This window comes from Maylandia zebra, linkage group LG17 (assembly GCF_041146795.1).
Source record: "Maylandia zebra isolate NMK-2024a linkage group LG17, Mzebra_GT3a, whole genome shotgun sequence".
Lineage (NCBI taxonomy): Eukaryota > Metazoa > Chordata > Actinopteri > Cichliformes > Cichlidae > Maylandia > Maylandia zebra.
Window position 1 is genome coordinate 22,607,795 of NC_135183.1, and position 16,315 is coordinate 22,624,109.

Sequence of the window (16,315 nt, forward strand, 5' to 3'; positions counted from 1 at the left end):
TTACTCTATTTAGAGTTAAATTTACTCTAAAATTTTAACACTATAGAAAGAGTTGATTTAACACCAATTCTGAATGGCACCAAATAGACTCGGAAACAGTGTTAAATTTAACTCTTTAAGTGTTAGTTTGACACTGCAAATTTTACTGTGTACATTTAAGCTATATAGTTCCCTCTGTGATAACTCTGCTATGAATGCCTCTTATTAACTTTTATGCTTTTACAACCCACTATGAGCAAACACTCAGCAACAGTGGGAAGGAAAAACTCCCTTCTTGAAGGAAAAAACCTCTGGTAGAACCAGGAAATCTGTCTAAACTAGTTGGGGGTTAGAGCAACAGATGCAAGTCTTCAGATCATTTGCAGTGTGACTGTCTTTGTGCACACTTTAACCTGATTCAGTTTTCTTATTTGTCAAAATGCACCATGGGTAAAAACAAAACAACAAAACAAAATAGTAATGAAGGAGAATCCTCAGCAAAGATGAATTAAACAAGTTTTATTTTGATCAAATTTTACTTTAAGTAAAACACATCTTTATTTGATGACATTGAAGTCATCAAATAAAGACAGTTTTGATGGAGCTCCTGACCCAGCCCAAGCTCTCTATGAAGACGAGGAAAAACTCCCCAGGGGGCCAGATCGATGGGAAGAAACCTCGGGAAAGCCCATTCAAAGAGAGATCCCCTTTCCTGGGATGGCTGGGGGGGTTACAGGAACTCCAAAAAAGCTAAATTTTTATTTCTTTTCTTTTTAAGATTGACCCACTCTATCTATTCCTGTCCAACAGAAAAAAGAAAGGAAGTTACTACAATGTATCACACTTGCATGATAAGGTGTGAATTGTGTGTTTGTGTGTGTTATCTTAGCCAGGGGTGAAGCTGGAGCTCCTCCAGTGTTGGGCGCTTCTCCGGGGCTAAAGCTAAACATGCGTCCAAGAAATTCCGGCATTCTTGAAAGAAAGAAAAGATCAAAAAGATGAAGATGATAGTTCTAGTGATCCAAGGCAGCAGTGAATCTGGAAGTGTGAAGTTTTCTTACCTGTGGACAGACGCTTTTTGATGCTCAGTTGCTTTGTGAGGAACCTCGCGGTACTAAAGTATCGTGCATGAAGCGCTTCATACAACACCACTCCCATTTGCCACACCGTGGTGGGTCCACACCTGTAGCAGCTCCTAATGTACCACTCGGGAGGGATGTGAAGAGGAGTGCCTAACAAACAGACACAATTACAATTTCTTCTAAAACAAAAGACACAAATTGTTACATCTGTGAAAAGCAAGAGCAGAATATGTTACCATAGAAGATGCGATACAGAGATCGCTGTTTAACAAAGCAGCTCAGTCCAAAGTCAATGATGCGAACTCGAGGCACATCTGAGCCGGTCTCAATCAGAATGTTTTGTCCCTTGATGTCCCGATGAAAGATGTGTTTCTCCTCAAGTTCCTTTACAGCATCAACTAGTTGCTTCAGAATGACCTGGAAAAGATGAAAAACACAATAATGAGTTAATGCTTTTCTGCCTTGATTGAATGCTGTACAGTCTAAGGCTCTCCCAGTCAACTTACCTTGGCCGTGTCCTCTGTTAAAGTTCTTCCATTTTCTGCTTTGTATTTTTGCAGGTCCACAGCGGGGACAGGTCTCTCCAGCACCAGGATCAGCTCTTTGCCAAGGTCGAACCACTCCAGCAAGGACACAGGTGCTGATATTCCCACTGACCCTTCTGCTTCACCTGCAAGTTTAAGCATAATGGCCACTTCCACCGAGAGCATCTTCCCATTTTCATCCTGAAATATTACAACAAAGTGGATGATGAGGAACGCCGCATTCAATCCAGTAATGTGAAACTAATTCAAGTGTTGGACGCTTACCGCCACTTTGCAGTAGACTTTATTTTTGGGAATGTGTTTGATGGCAACCTAGAAGACACAGAGCATTGGTGAGCATTTCCTCAGTATGACATAATGAAAGGTGGAAACACAGCAGACGTCTCAGTTTACGATATTATCCATTATCTGCGTCACTGCCTGTGTTACTACCATCATCTGAACACTTACTGGAAAACGATCTTCTATCCGGTAGCCAGCAAACACTGCTCCGCAGCCTCCTTCTCCGAGCTGGTGCTCCTCCACATATCTGGCTTGGAATTCACCTGAACAGACAAAACAGCAAATCTGGTTTTATTACAGCTGTGACACAAATTACTCTCCTCTGTAGCCTAAATGTTCCTTCTGCCCTTCCCCTGAATATAAAACCCAAGCTGCTTGCTACTTACGTTTTTGGTCTGCCACTGATTTTTTGCCCTGGTCCACATTCCTTTTTTTTTTCTTGAGTGGCTCTCTGTTGTCTCCCGCGGCCTTTCTTTTGCCATTTTTTGCGCACTCCTGTTTGTTGTTCAAGTCTGGAGATGTGGAAAACACCAAAAGCACATCAGCTCACTGGATGATAGACACAAACACTAAACACCAATATCTTAAACCTAGCAACCACACTTAATCTACCCCCTTATTCAACTAATTAGCCTACCTTTACCAGAGTCCAACGAGAAGGATGCTTGCTCCTCGTCACCGCTCATATGGTCGAGAAGTTTAGCCTTCTTTGCTTTCTTTGTTGTGCCCTCTTCATCTTGCACAACCTTGCGCTTCACACCTTTGACCACATCTGAGCTGGTGGAAGGACCAGCCTGCTCAGCGACCCTCCTCCTTTTCATTGGGGTCTTCTTTTCAGGACTGGCCTTTCTTTTAGCAGTCCTGCTCTTACAATCTATAAACGACAACAACACAGTGGTGAAAAAGAGTCCCCGACATCAGGACTGGAAGCAGTTTGATGGCAAAGAATTTGAAATTGCTTTTGCTTAAATTATCACAAGTTTATTCTTGGGATAAAAAAAACTGACCAGTGCGAATTGATACTAGGTTCACTAAGTCTTAGATCTTGATGACACTTGTTGGTCTGTTTTTACTGTTGAGTCCAAGAATAAACTTATTACATTATTTTACCAAAAGACCGGTAACCTTTCTTTGATTAGACATCTTGTATTAAAGCTATTTTCAATCAAACATATGATTCAAATACTCTAAAAATGATTCACATAGTGTCAACATTTCTAGGATTTGGATTTTACCAGGATTTTATTTTATTATTTTACTTACCTTGATCTCCTGAATCTTTCTTATCAGCTGGAGTGGTCATTTTTCTTGTTTCCTTTTTCATTGTAATTTTGGAGAACTTTTAAAATCGAAAATGTAAACCGTAATGAGTTAAGATTGAGTTAATATTCCTTCAAATGTGCACCTTTCAAATGCTTGACTTTTCTAACTGAATTCTGTAAGTGAGCTTTATAAGTAAACTCTGGAAACTACGGCAACACAACATAGAATCTTGCCTTTCAGTGACTTCACTGACTGCCAGCAGTTCAAAGTAGTTTACAGAAAAACACTCTGGCAAACAAAGCCATAATATTTCATATAATTCAATCATTTCATATCAGTTAAACAGTTTCTTTCATTATCGTTCATCGTTTGTATAAAGACCTCATGTATGGATGACAGTATGAAGATTTGTGGTTGACCACACACTAATACAGGGAGTGCAGAATTATTAGGCAAGTTGTATTTTTGAGGAATAATTTTATTATTGAACAACAACCATGTTCTCAATGAACCCAAAAAACTCATTAATATCAAAGCTGAATGTTTTTGGAAGTAGTTTTTAGTTTGTTTTTAGTTTGAGCTATTTTAGGGGGATATCTGTGTGTGCAGGTGACTATTACTGTGCATAATTATTAGGCAACGTAACAAAAAACAAATAAATACCCATTTCAATTATTTATTTTTACCAGTGAAACCAATATAACATCTCCACATTCACAAATATACATTTCTGACATTCAAAAACAAAACAAAAACAAATCAGCGACCAATATAGCCACCTTTCTTTGCAAGGACACTCAAAAGCCTGCCATCCATGGATTCTGTCAGTGTTTTGATCTGTTCACCATCAACATTGCGTGCAGCAGCAACCACAGCCTCCCAGACACTGTTCAGAGAGGTGTACTGTTTTCCCTCCTTGTAAATCTCACATTTGATGATGGACCACAGGTTCTCAATGGGGTTCAGATCAGGTGAACAAGGTGGCCATGTCATTAGTTTTTCTTCTTTTATACCCTTTCTTGCCAGCCACGCTGTGGAGTACTTGGACGCGTGTGATGGAGCATTGTCCTGCATGAAAATCATGTTTTTCTTGAAGGATGCAGACTTCTTCCTGTACCACTGCTTGAAGAAGGTGTCTTCCAGAAACTGGCAGTAGGACTGGGAGTTGAGCTTGACTCCATCCTCAACCCGAAAAGGCCCCACAAGCTCATCTTTGATGATACCAGCCCAAACCAGTACTCCACCTCCACCTTGCTGGCGTCTGAGTCGGACTGGAGCTCTCTGCCCTTTACCAATCCAGCCACGGGCCCATCCATCTGGCCCATCAAGACTCACTCTCATTTCATCAGTCCATAAAACCTTAGAAAAACCAGTCTTGAGATATTTCTTGGCCCAGTCTTGACGTTTCAGCTTGTGTGTCTTGTTCAGTGGTGGTCGTCTTTCAGCCTTTCTTACCTTGGCCATGTCTCTGAGTATTGCACACCTTGTGCTTTTGGGCACTCCAGTGATGTTGCAGCTCTGAAATATGGCCAAACTGGTGGCAAGTGGCATCTTGGCAGCTGCACGCTTGACTTTTCTCAGTTCATGGGCAGTTATTTTGCGCCTTGGTTTTTCCACACGCTTCTTGCGACCCTGTTGACTACTTTGAATACATACAGTGTAAGAAATAACAATGCAAGGCTGTTTTACCGGTATTTATGGGACTGGTTTAATATTCACATTTTCTGTTTACAGTAGTTCAATGAAGAGCACTGACTATAAGAAATTACTGTCTACAGGAAGCATGCTGCTTAAAGCAAAACTGGGAGGTGTGCAGAAATTTGCTAGAGTATCTGAGCCAAGCCTTAAGGAATTTTGATTGCCGGTAAGAAACCAACATGGTATAAAAAAGGTGTTCAATGTGCTTTAAGTTCTTTTTGTTATTTAGTCTCTTCAAACTGCATTTTATGATTAATTGAAAATGATCTACGTTTTGGAATCATCTTAGCTACGAATGTATATTTAGTGGAAAAACTGTATAATGTGAGTGTAACTCCTAATCTACCACTTATCAAGCATGTTACTGGCGCTTAATAATTTAGTTTTTATTTGTTTGAGTCACTTTTGAAAAAGCTAAGCAGAAGTTATTTGGAGATGACAGTGACTGCCGTTGGTTGAAAAGAGAGGTAAAAAAAACTTCAGTGGTGTTGCACACCATTTTATATTATTTTTTAAAGTCATTATTCAATACGTTGTTATTGTTAACCCTTTAAAGCGTCAGAGCAGCACGCTCCGTTTTGTGTAACTATTTTTAAATCCCTGTAGAACCTGAACCGTGTAAGCTAGTGCAATAAATTTTTTTGCATATGAAACCAGAGGAGTTGTACTTACATCTTATGCCATCAGCTTGTCCTCGGTCACGTTTTCCTTCCACATATAGCTTTGCAAAAACTGCATAAAAAGCGCTTGCAGGAACAAAAACATAATATTCCAGAAACACGCTTTGCCGATCCGATCAGCTGTTCGTAACACTTCCCACAGTGAAACAGATGTCAGCACGAATTATAGCATGTCCGCCATTTCCTGCCCCAAACCGGAAGTGACGTCATTTTCGTGGAAAATGTAGTTTTTTACTTATAGGCCTTAAAAGCTTATACTGGTGTTTTTATAAGTCACGTTTGACTTTTCTGAATAGTTTCTGCTTAGAACTCGAATTGCACTGCTGGAAATAGTTTATTTTGATGCACCTGCTGTTTTCTTTGCGAATTTGCATCATAGGATTGTTTTTTCGTTTTTCCTGCAGTATATAAAAATTGGTGTATCTCCAAAATAAAACTATGAAGACACTCAAAATAAATTTCCTGTTGTAAACTATTTTTTGCAACTTTTTTGTATTTAAAGTTTTGAGGGATAAACCTCTTAAATTTCTCCAAGTAGAAATGTATGTAAAACAAAAAACAAAAACGATTTTCAATTTTTTTGTAGTTTATTGCACTTTTTTGCAATTAATGTAGTTACTATGGACTTAATGCATACATATTATTAAAATATGGGCTATAACAGTTGTATAGCAACTTGAAATGCTCCCACAAATGGCACTACAACATGTAAAAAAATAACATAAGCTCTGGCGGACTTGGTTCTATAGTAGGTCGTAAGGGTTAAATAAATATCGTCAAATAATCGAGATCTCAATTTCAGTGAAAATAATCGTGATTATCATTTTTGCCATAATCGAGCAGCCCTAATGTCATGTAATCTTTTTGTTTACTCAAACTTGTGTGCTTGTTTCCAGCATTTGCAAAGTTTGGTGTGCCAGCTGTAACAAAAGGAGTGAAAGTTTTTGATAGTTCAGGGACTGAGTTGGATGATGATATATTTGAGGATATAGTAACAGATCCCTCAACTGGGGTATTAACCATAAAATATGAAAAAGGTTTGTTTGAGTGATGTGTGTTTCACTGGATGTCATTTTTTAATATCATTATTACATTGTTTATTAAAATGAGTTTATAAAATGTGTCTATAGAGGGACCATGTAAACTCATTTGTTTTGCTCCTGTTTTTGAGGTCTGGAAACAGCTGCTGCAGAAGTGTCTCCTGAGCAGTCCCAGTTATCATCGCCACATTCATCAGATTCACAGGATATGGTCATCCTTTCAGACAGCCCTTTGAGGAAACATCAGAAGCTGGATGCAGAAGTTAAGCAAGTAAGAGTTAGCAGATTTCCACATTCTTCTAACAGTGTCATTTTTGTTTGTAGTTTAAGTGCTCTGAACTGCAGTGGTTATATCAACATGTAGAATGTTTTTTTTTTTTATTGTGTTTTCCAGTTGGTGGAATCGATTCTCACCAGCAAACCTGGTGGAGAACGTATAATAAATGAATACAATCGGACCAAGTCCCTGGTGGATGAAACCAGAAGAAAAACATACTGGTCAACATACTTGACAGACTTGACAGAAAAAAATGGGTAATTTATTTCTGGCCCTGTGATTTTACTATCATTTTCAAATTATTTTAAATCTCTATGAATTCCAGGGAAGCTGACTAGTTCTTTTCCTTTTGATCTTGCAGTACATCACCACCACGACAGGTAAAAGAAATGTATGCCAGAGGAATTGTAACCTTTTTCTCTTACCTCAGTGGCCTGTACTCCAAAAATGGCTATGTAAGTAGCCCATAGTAATAACTGATACAACCAAAATCACGTTTAAACATTTTAAATCCTGCTAAAATGTATGTTCTTATCAACTCTTCATTGTTACATAACTTATTTTGTTTATTTATTTATCAGTGTCTGTACATGTCACTCTCCAAGGAACATTATTATGATGGCGAGGGTAGCACCGGGTACTTGGCCTGGAGGATTAAAGCCATACAGAGATGCACTGCTAAAGGGAGGCGATTATCATCTGGAGGTAACATTTATAATTCAGTGGAAATACATAATACAGTTCCACATTGTGGTTCTTTATTAATAATGGTTATTAAATGTTGTTATTAGTTTTGATAAAGATGTATTTCATATTGTCTAGCACCAGGAGATGGATCATCGAGTGAAGACCAGTGTGGTGGACCAACTGTCAGACGAGAGTTGCAGTTTGTTACAGAAAAGTTACTGAGTGAGGATGAGTGCAAGGATACAATCTCTCTGATGAAACATTCAGCTGATGAAGACACAGTCAAGAAGAAGATGAAGTTGACATTTGTTTATCGACACAACATGGTCCTTGGCCTCCTGGGCCCTATTTCAGGAAGCCGGTTTAGAAAACTCAGAGTGAAAAACGATACTCAGGGTTGAGTAACCCCGAACTGTCCAACTCGGAATATTCGGTTTCAGAAAGGCTGATAACAATTAGTTCAATCAACGCGGAGTTGCTTTAACCCCAAGTTAAGCGCGCGCACGAGGATACATAAAGCCCTGATTAGTGGAGCACAGATTAAGCGAATTACCATGGAGAAGGAGGGAAAGAAGGCGCGGTCAATGTATTTTACAGCGCTTGAGGCCGAAATTCTGATGGCAGCATATGCTGATAACATGCAAATTTTGCAGAAAAAAAGTAACACAGCCTCAGCTGCAAAAGAAAGGGAGCATGCATGGCAAAACATAGCCGACAGAGTCAATGCGTGAGTGTTAATTTAAACATTGATCTAGGGATTTCCACCCATTTAACACGTTATTTTATTATATTTTATTTTGTATTTTATACCTTTTATTTTGTGATGTGATTTGAGCGCAGGTGCAACCCAACAGGCCCCCAACGTTCCTGGCAGCAAGTAAAAATGAAATATAAAAATATAGTCCAAACAGGTAAGGTGTAATTGTATTATGAGCCATAGTGCTTGGTCTGTTTGTCCGATGTAAATCAATTGCAGTTAGAGGCTACATTAATTTCCCCTCTGTAAGCACTTATTGAAATTATCTGAGCACATTATAAGTACATATTTGCTTACTCTGTATGCTCAAATGTGACCCATTATGGCCACTAGAAAAAAAGCGGAGGCCCGAAAAACAGGTGGGGGTCCTCCACCACCACCACTCACAGAGCCTGGCCACTTGGCTTCCACATTTGTGATAATATTGGCAGCATCACATATGATCTTCACAGTGCAGAGAACACAAATTAGCATCCATTACTATAATGAAATAATTTGTTAGTTTGAAATGCTACAGGGAACTATGTACCTGTACATTAATGCTGTGGAAAGACTTCCTGTTCACATAGTCTCCTTCATTTACTGAAGGAGCAATGATTGGAATGTGAGTGCCATCTATACAGCCAATCACGCCTGGGAACCGTGAAAATAAATGTAAAATTTAAGTAGTAGTTCAAGTATCACCACATCATGTATTAAGTTTTGGTCATCCTGCTACCTGCAATTTTGTGGCATCCCTCTTTGATAAATCTTGTGGGTCTATGACCGGGGAACACCACAGACGAGTACAGGAGACGTTTCAGTGCAACTGTAACATTCCTGACTGCCCGACAGACGGTAGCCTTGGGAACGTGCTCAGCATCACCAATATTATACAGAAAGCTCCCGTTTGCAAAAAACCGAAGTGCAATACAAATAATATGTACAGAACTGAGAGAATGTCCGCGATGTGTCACATGCGCAATATATGGCCTGAGGATGTTATCCAAATAACTTATTGATTGTGCTGAGAAACGGTAACGTTCGCACAGGAAATCATCAGGTAATGATAAAATGTCCATACGCGCTCTGATCACTCTCTCCCGGCGGAGAGCTCTGCGGAGTATTTGGGCTTCAAGATCTACTGGCTCTTCAAGGAAGGGACACGCCATGTCTGACACTTCCTACTGTCAGGTTTCCGACAAAGAGGCGGGGACAGTCAGGGTTAGTTGTAGTAAACCTGCTAGGGGGCAGGTTAGCTTCACGGAGTGTGTCGTCATAGTGACTCACTCAGGCTTCAGCTGAACTCGCTTTGTGAAACCGAAAACCCAGAGTTTTCGTTAACTCAGGGTATACTTACTCAGAGTTTGCACTAAACCGGCTTTCTGAAACAGGGCCCTGCTGTCAAGCAACATACTGTCTGTTTTTCCACGTTTCAAAGATATCAAAGGCTTGGTGAATATTTGTCATTACTTTGACAATGTAAACACACTTTAATATTTTGTAGATAGCAGATATAATTCTCTATCCCTGTTACAGATCGAACAGGATTTTGTACTGATGTTTGGTGAGGATGTATCAGGCAGGTTGCTGGAGAGGTGGCCAACAACATTCAAAAGAAAGATTATCCAACAAGGCAGAAAGCTTCCTTCTACCAGTGACCTGGAAGAACTCTTGCTGGCAGCTGACTCACCTGAGGATGTCACTGAAGTTAATTGGTGAGCTGTTGTTTCTTTGATTAGCACATTCATAGCATATATAATGTTTGTCACAGAACAGTTATCCTTTTTGTCTTTTGGGTCTACTCAAACATTTTATCAATGCATTGAAATATGTTGTTGATGATGACTCAACTTTATTAAAAACAAATAATTTTTGCAGGCTGGGACAGTGACCTCTCAGCAATTCTATTGCTATTACATCTGATTCCACCATCTGGTCAGGGTCGGAAGAGACCAGGAAAGGTGTCAGCTTCTCAAGCAGAAAGGCGTCTTGTGGTCTTCAAGAAGGTTTGTGTTTCTTTTCTATTTTTATGTTATGAATTACCAGTTTAAGAAACACTTGATTCTTATTGCCTGTCTGTATTTGTCTTTTCAGACTGGAACAAATATCCAAGAGCACCTTGATTCCATCACTACCAGCACTCAACCCTACCTCCTGGCTGTTGGGGTGAAAAAGAATGACATCCACCGGTTCTTCATTATTCTTGACAAGAATGCCATGCCATGCAAGTCTACCTCTTCACTTGGTACTGTTGATGAACTGTTTAAAGCACATTTTGTGTTTGGCACATCTTACAACACTATGCTTCACAACATGTACATGTTCATCCAGACCACAGGTTTTAGAAAATATTTAAATACCAAACACCTTAACTATTTTGACCAGCAGGCTGACACTGATGTTAATCTACAGCCTGATGTGGCAGTTAAAGAAGTTAGCACTACAGGGGAGGTGATGTCAACTAATGTAGAAGAAACACCCACAACATCTGAAAAGGTCAAATAAGAGCACTTTGGATAGGTGTGCCTCTGCTGTTGCACAGCTCAGGGCAGCTGGATTAAGCCAATCTACTGTGAGTAGTTTTGTCTCCTCAATGGAGGAAGTGTTTTTTGAGATTCATACTCAGGCTAAAGATGCAGCCTTACAGAGTGTACCTTTACAGTACACCACAAGTAAAAATAAATATAATAGTAATAAAATAAAGCATTGGGAGTCCTTTAGTCTGGAAAGATTAGCTTTAGGACCAGGAAAGATGGTGACACTTGGAGAGCTGGAAGAAGGTCCAGAATTTGCTTGGAGCTGTGTTGTCTACCAGTTTGTTTTCAGCTAAGTGGATAATAACACACAGTACAGAGTACCGCCCTGACTTTATCATCTGTACAGATGTAGTGTCTGAGATTCTGCTTTTTTGTAAGATCAAAAGTATTGTTGTGAAAGATGACATTGTGTTGCTCTGTGGAAAACTGATGGAAACCCTGTGTTTTGATGACCATCATCATGCATTTAGGGTCAGACTGCATCCCAATATGGTGCTGAAGGTGTTGAACATAAATGAGCTGTGTTGCTTCTTCAAATCAAATATGGCATTTCAGATTCCTCCCTGTATATTGCCGTTTTATGCCGAACTAAATTCATTGTTTTAAAGTGTTTTATACACTACATGAGATGTTTTTATATTTTGAGCCTGACATAAAAATAAAGCTGTTAAATGTATTATCTAGTTGTGGTTTTTGCTCACTTGTTTTATATGTAAAAGCATTATTAAAAACCAGGTTTTCATGCTGCAAAACAGTGAATTGAGTGTAAAGGTAAGACTACAGGAAGAGTTTTAGTAACATTACTTGGTGTAAAATTAATTACAAATTTTACTCTATGAGAGCTAATTTTTCACTAGAGATTAGTGTATGAATAACACAGTATAGAGTAACATGACACTACTAGTAGTGTTAAGTTGATTTAACACTATGCGGTGTTACTCAGTGTTAAATTTTTACTCTATTTAGAGTTAAATTTACTCTAAAATTTTAACACTATAGAAAGAGTTGATTTAACACCAATTCTGAATGGCACCAAATAGACTCGGAAACAGTGTTAAATTTAACTCTTTAAGTGTTAGTTTGACACTGCAAATTTTACTGTGTACATTTAAGCTATATAGTTCCCTCTGTGATAATTCTGCTATGAATGCCTCTTATTAACTTTTATGCTTTTACAACCCACTATGAGCAAACACTCAGCAACAGTGGGAAGGAAAAACTCCCTTCTTGAAGGAAAAAACCTCTGGTAGAACCAGGAAATCTGTCTAAACTAGTTGGGGGTTAGAGCAACAGATGCAAGTCTTCAGATCATTTGCAGTGTGACTGTCTTTGTGCACACTTTAACCTGATTCAGTTTTCTTATTTGTCAAAATGCACCATGGGTAAAAACAAAACAACAAAACAAAATAGTAATGAAGGAGAATCCTCAGCAAAGATGAATTAAACAAGTTTTATTTTGATCAAATTTTACTTTAAGTAAAACACATCTTTATTTGATGACATTGAAGTCATCAAATAAAGACAGTTTTGATGGAGCTCCTGACCCAGCCCAAGCTCTCTATGAAGACGAGGAAAAACTCCCCAGGGGGCCAGATTGATGGGAAGAAACCTCGGGAAAGCCCATTCAAAGAGAGATCCCCTTTCCTGGGATGGCTGGGGGGGTTACAGGAACTCCAAAAAAGCTAAATTTTTATTTCTTTTCTTTTTAAGATTGACCCACTCTATCTATTCCTGTCCAACAGAAAAAAGAAAGGAAGTTACTACAATGTATCACACTTACATGATAAGGTGTGAATTGTGTGTTTGTGTGTGTTATCTTAGCCAGGGGTGAAGCTGGAGCTCCTCCAGTGTTGGGCGCTTCTCCGGGGCTAAAGCTAAACATGCGTCCAAGAAATTCCGGCATTCTTGAAAGAAAGAAAAGATCAAAAAGATGAAGATGATAGTTCTAGTGATCCAAGGCATCAGTGAATCTGGAAGTGTGAAGTTTTCTTACCTGTGGACAGACGCTTTTTGATGCTCAGTTGCTTTGTGAGGAACCTCGCGGTACTAAAGTATCGTGCATGAAGCGCTTCATACAACACCACTCCCATTTGCCACACCGTGGTGGGTCCACACCTGTAGCAGCTCCTAATGTACCACTCGGGAGGGATGTGAAGAGGAGTGCCTAACAAACAGACACAATTACAATTTCTTCTAAAACAAAAGACACAAATTGTTACATCTGTGAAAAGCAAGAGCAGAATATGTTACCATAGAAGATGCGATACAGAGATCGCTGTTTAACAAAGCAGCTCAGTCCAAAGTCAATGATGCGAACTCGAGGCACATCTGAGCCGGTCTCAATCAGAATGTTTTGTCCCTTGATGTCCCGATGAAAGATGTGTTTCTCCTCAAGTTCCTTTACAGCATCAACTAGTTGCTTCAGAATGACCTGGAAAAGATGAAAAACACAATAATGAGTTAATGCTTTTCTGCCTTGATTGAATGCTGTACAGTCTAAGGCTCTTCCAGTCAACTTACCTTGGCCGTGTCCTCTGTTAAAGTTCTTCCATTTTCTGCTTTGTATTTTTGCAGGTCCACAGCGGGGACAGGTCTCTCCAGCACCAGGATCAGCTCTTTGCCAAGGTCGAACCACTCCAGCAAGGACACAGGTGCTGATATTCCCACTGACCCTTCTGCTTCACCTGCAAGTTTAAGCATAATGGCCACTTCCACCGAGAGCATCTTCCCATTTTCATCCTGAAATATTACAACAAAGTGGATGATGAGGAACGCCGCATTCAATCCAGTAATGTGAAACTAATTCAAGTGTTGGACGCTTACCGCCACTTTGCAGTAGACTTTATTTTTGGGAATGTGTTTGATGGCAACCTAGAAGACACAGAGCATTGGTGAGCATTTCCTCAGTATGACATAATGAAAGGTGGAAACACAGCAGACGTCTCAGTTTAGGATATTATCCATTATCTGCGTCACTGCCTGTCTTACTACCATCATCTGAACACTTACTGGAAAACGATCTTCTATCCGGTAGCCAGAAAACACTGCTCCGCAGCCTCCTTCTCCGAGCTGGTGCTCCTCCACATATCTGGCTTGGAATTCACCTGAACAGACAAAACAGCAAATCTGGTTTTATTACAGCTGTGACACAAATTACTCTCCTCTGTAGCCTAAATGTTCCTTCTGCCCTTCCCCTGAATATAAAACCCAAGCTGCTTGCTACTTACGTTTTTGGTCTGCCACTGATTTTTTGCCCTGGTCCACATTCCTTTTTTTTTTCTTGAGTGGCTCTCTGTTGTCTCCCGCGGCCTTTCTTTTGCCATTTTTTGCGCACTCCTGTTTGTTGTTCAAGTCTGGAGATGTGGAAAACACCAAAAGCACATCAGCTCACTGGATGATAGACACAAACACTAAACACCAATATCTTAAACCTAGCAACCACACTTAATCTACCCCCTTATTCAACTAATTAGCCTACCTTTACCAGAGTCCAACGAGAAGGATGCTTGCTCCTCGTCACCGCTCATATGGTCGAGAAGTTTAGCCTTCTTTGCTTTCTTTGTTGTGCCCTCTTCATCTTGCACAACCTTGCGCTTCACACCTTTGACCACATCTGAGCTGGTGGAAGGACCAGCCTGCTCAGCGACCCTCCTCCTTTTTATTGGGGTCTTCTTTTCAGGACTGGCCTTTCTTTTAGCAGTCCTGCTCTTACAATCTATAAACGACAACAACACAGTGGTGAAAAAGAGTCCCCGACATCAGGACTGGAAGCAGTTTGATGGCAAAGAATTTGAAATTGCTTTTGCTTAAATTATCACAAGTTTATTCTTGGGATAAAAAAAAAACTGACCAGTGCGAATTGATACTAGGTTCACTAAGTCTTAGATCTTGATGACACTTGTTGGTCTGTTTTTACTGTTGAGTCCAAGAATAAACTTATTACATTATTTTACCAAAAGACCGGTAACCTTCCTTTGATTAGACATCTTGTATTAAAGCTATTTTCAATCAAACATATGATTCAAATACTCTAAAAATGATTCACACGGTGTCAACATTTCTAGGATTTGGATTTTACCAGGATTTTATTTTATTATTTTACTTACCTTGATCTCCTGAATCTTTCTTATCAGCTGGAGTGGTCATTTTTCTTGTTTCCTTTTTCATTGTAATTTTGGAGAACTTTTAAAATCGAAAATGTAAACCGTAATGAGTTAAGATTGAGTTAATATTCCTTCAAATGTGCACCTTTCAAATGCTTGACTTTTCTAACTGAATTCTGTAAGTGAGCTTTATAAGTAAACTCTGGAAACTACGGCAACACAACATAGAATCTTGCCTTTCAGTGACTTCACTGACTGCCAGCAGTTCAAAGTAGTTTACAGAAAAACACTCTGGCAAACAAAGCCATAATATTTCATATAATTCAATCATTTCATATCAGTTAAACGGTTTCTTTCATTATCGTTCATCGTTTGTATAAAGACCTCATGTATGGATGACAGTATGAAGATTTGTGGTTGACCACACACTAATACAGGGAGTGCAGAATTATTAGGCAAGTTGTATTTTTGAGGAATAATTTTATTATTGAACAACAACCATGTTCTCAATGAACCCAAAAAACTCATTAATATCAAAGCTGAATGTTTTTGGAAGTAGTTTTTAGTTTGTTTGTAGTTTGAGCTATTTTAGGGGGATAACTGTGTGTGCAGGTGACTATTACTGTGCATAATTATTAGGCAACGTAACAAAAAACAAATAAATACCCATTTCAATTATTTATTTTTACCAGTGAAACCAATATAACATCTCCACATTCACAAATATACATTTCTGACATTCAAAAACAAAACAAAAACAAATCAGCGACCAATATAGCCACCTTTCTTTGCAAGGACACTCAAAAGCCTGCCATCCATGGATTCTGTCAGTGTTTTGATCTGTTCACCATCAACATTGCGTGCAGCAGCAACCACAGCCTCCCAGACACTGTTCAGAGAGGTGTACTGTTTTCCCTCCTTGTAAATCTCACATTTGATGATGGACCACAGGTTCTCAATGGGGTTCAGATCAGGTGAACAAGGTGGCCATGTCATTAGTTTTTCTTCTTTTATACCCTTTCTTGCCAGCCACGCTGTGGAGTACTTGGACGCGTGTGATGGAGCATTGTCCTGCATGGAAATCATGTTTTTCTTGAAGGATGCAGACTTCTTCCTGTACCACTGCTTGAAGAAGGTGTCTTCCAGAAACTGGCAGTAGGACTGGGAGTTGAGCTTGACTCCATCCTCAACCCGAAAAGGCCCCACAAGCTCATCTTTGATGATACCAGCCCAAACCAGTACTCCACCTCCACCTTGCTGGCGTCTGAGTCGGACTGGAGCTCTCTGCCCTTTACCAATCCAGCCACGGGCCCATCCATGTGGCCCATCAAGACTCACTCTCATTTCATCAGTCCATAAAACCTTAGAAAAATCAGTCTTGAGATATTTCTTGGCCCAGTCTT

The 16,315-nt window shown here is 39.6% G+C and overlaps 3 protein-coding genes across 5 annotated transcripts; 1 reads left to right on the forward strand and 2 right to left on the reverse strand.

Annotated features, from left to right (window-relative positions):
- Positions 1-477: 477 nt before the first annotated feature.
- On the reverse strand, positions 478-5,673 carry LOC112436321 (serine/threonine-protein kinase pim-1-like). 2 transcript variants are annotated; one of them, XM_076876072.1, is made up of 9 exons: positions 3,152-3,308; positions 2,526-2,762; positions 2,275-2,400; positions 2,057-2,151; positions 1,871-1,918; positions 1,568-1,786; positions 1,298-1,478; positions 1,041-1,211; positions 478-951 (listed from the first exon to the last, which is right to left on the reverse strand). In XM_076876072.1, the coding sequence occupies exons 1-9, from the start codon at positions 3,210-3,212 to the stop codon at positions 860-862; spliced, it is 1,230 nt and encodes a 409-aa protein (XP_076732187.1). In that variant the 5' UTR covers positions 3,213-3,308; the 3' UTR covers positions 478-859. The 2 variants fall into 2 exon arrangements, with proteins under 2 accessions (XP_076732187.1, XP_076732188.1); XM_076876073.1 differs by lacking the exon at positions 3,152-3,308 and adding an exon at positions 5,522-5,673 and having other exon boundaries at positions 480-951.
- Positions 4,848-8,319, forward strand: LOC143413287 (uncharacterized). 2 transcript variants are annotated; one of them, XM_076876075.1, is made up of 6 exons: positions 4,848-5,015; positions 6,701-6,840; positions 6,964-7,103; positions 7,208-7,301; positions 7,428-7,551; positions 7,669-8,319. In XM_076876075.1, exons 2-6 carry the CDS (start codon positions 6,778-6,780, stop codon positions 7,932-7,934), a joined length of 687 nt encoding a protein of 228 aa, XP_076732190.1. In that variant the 5' UTR covers positions 4,848-5,015; positions 6,701-6,777; the 3' UTR covers positions 7,935-8,319. The 2 variants fall into 2 exon arrangements, with proteins under 2 accessions (XP_076732190.1, XP_076732189.1); XM_076876074.1 differs by lacking the exon at positions 4,848-5,015 and having other exon boundaries at positions 6,673-6,840.
- Positions 8,320-12,237: 3,918 nt separating this feature from the next.
- On the reverse strand, positions 12,238-15,425 carry LOC112436329 (serine/threonine-protein kinase pim-1-like). Its single transcript, XM_024805805.2, has 9 exons — positions 14,916-15,425; positions 14,288-14,524; positions 14,037-14,162; positions 13,819-13,913; positions 13,633-13,680; positions 13,330-13,548; positions 13,060-13,240; positions 12,803-12,973; positions 12,238-12,713 (listed from the first exon to the last, which is right to left on the reverse strand). The coding sequence occupies exons 1-9, from the start codon at positions 14,974-14,976 to the stop codon at positions 12,622-12,624; spliced, it is 1,230 nt and encodes a 409-aa protein (XP_024661573.2). The 5' UTR covers positions 14,977-15,425; the 3' UTR covers positions 12,238-12,621.
- Between the last annotated feature and the right edge of the window lie 890 nt (positions 15,426-16,315).

Excerpts from the sequence above, each read along its gene's own strand:
- LOC143413287 (XM_076876075.1), top strand. The coding sequence starts at position 6,778 with ATGGTCATCCTTTCAGACAGCCCTTTGAGGAAACATCAGAAGCTGGAT. Across the intron at positions 7,104-7,207 it reads GACTTGACAGAAAAAAATGG|TACATCACCACCACGACAGG; the intron begins GTAATTTATTTC and ends TTGATCTTGCAG. Across the intron at positions 7,552-7,668 it reads GAGGCGATTATCATCTGGAG|CACCAGGAGATGGATCATCG; the intron begins GTAACATTTATA and ends CATATTGTCTAG.
- LOC112436321 (XM_076876072.1), bottom strand. The coding sequence starts at position 3,212 with ATGAAAAAGGAAACAAGAAAAATGACCACTCCAGCTGATAAGAAAGAT. Across the intron at positions 2,401-2,525 it reads CTCGTTGGACTCTGGTAAAG|ACTTGAACAACAAACAGGAG; the intron begins GTAGGCTAATTA and ends CCACATCTCCAG. Across the intron at positions 1,787-1,870 it reads AAGTCTACTGCAAAGTGGCG|GATGAAAATGGGAAGATGCT; the intron begins GTAAGCGTCCAA and ends GTAATATTTCAG.
- LOC112436329 (XM_024805805.2), bottom strand. The coding sequence starts at position 14,976 with ATGAAAAAGGAAACAAGAAAAATGACCACTCCAGCTGATAAGAAAGAT. Across the intron at positions 14,525-14,915 it reads GAAAGATTCAGGAGATCAAG|ATTGTAAGAGCAGGACTGCT; the intron begins GTAAGTAAAATA and ends TGTCGTTTATAG. Across the intron at positions 12,714-12,802 it reads CAAAAAGCGTCTGTCCACAG|AATGCCGGAATTTCTTGGAC; the intron begins GTAAGAAAACTT and ends CTTTCTTTCAAG.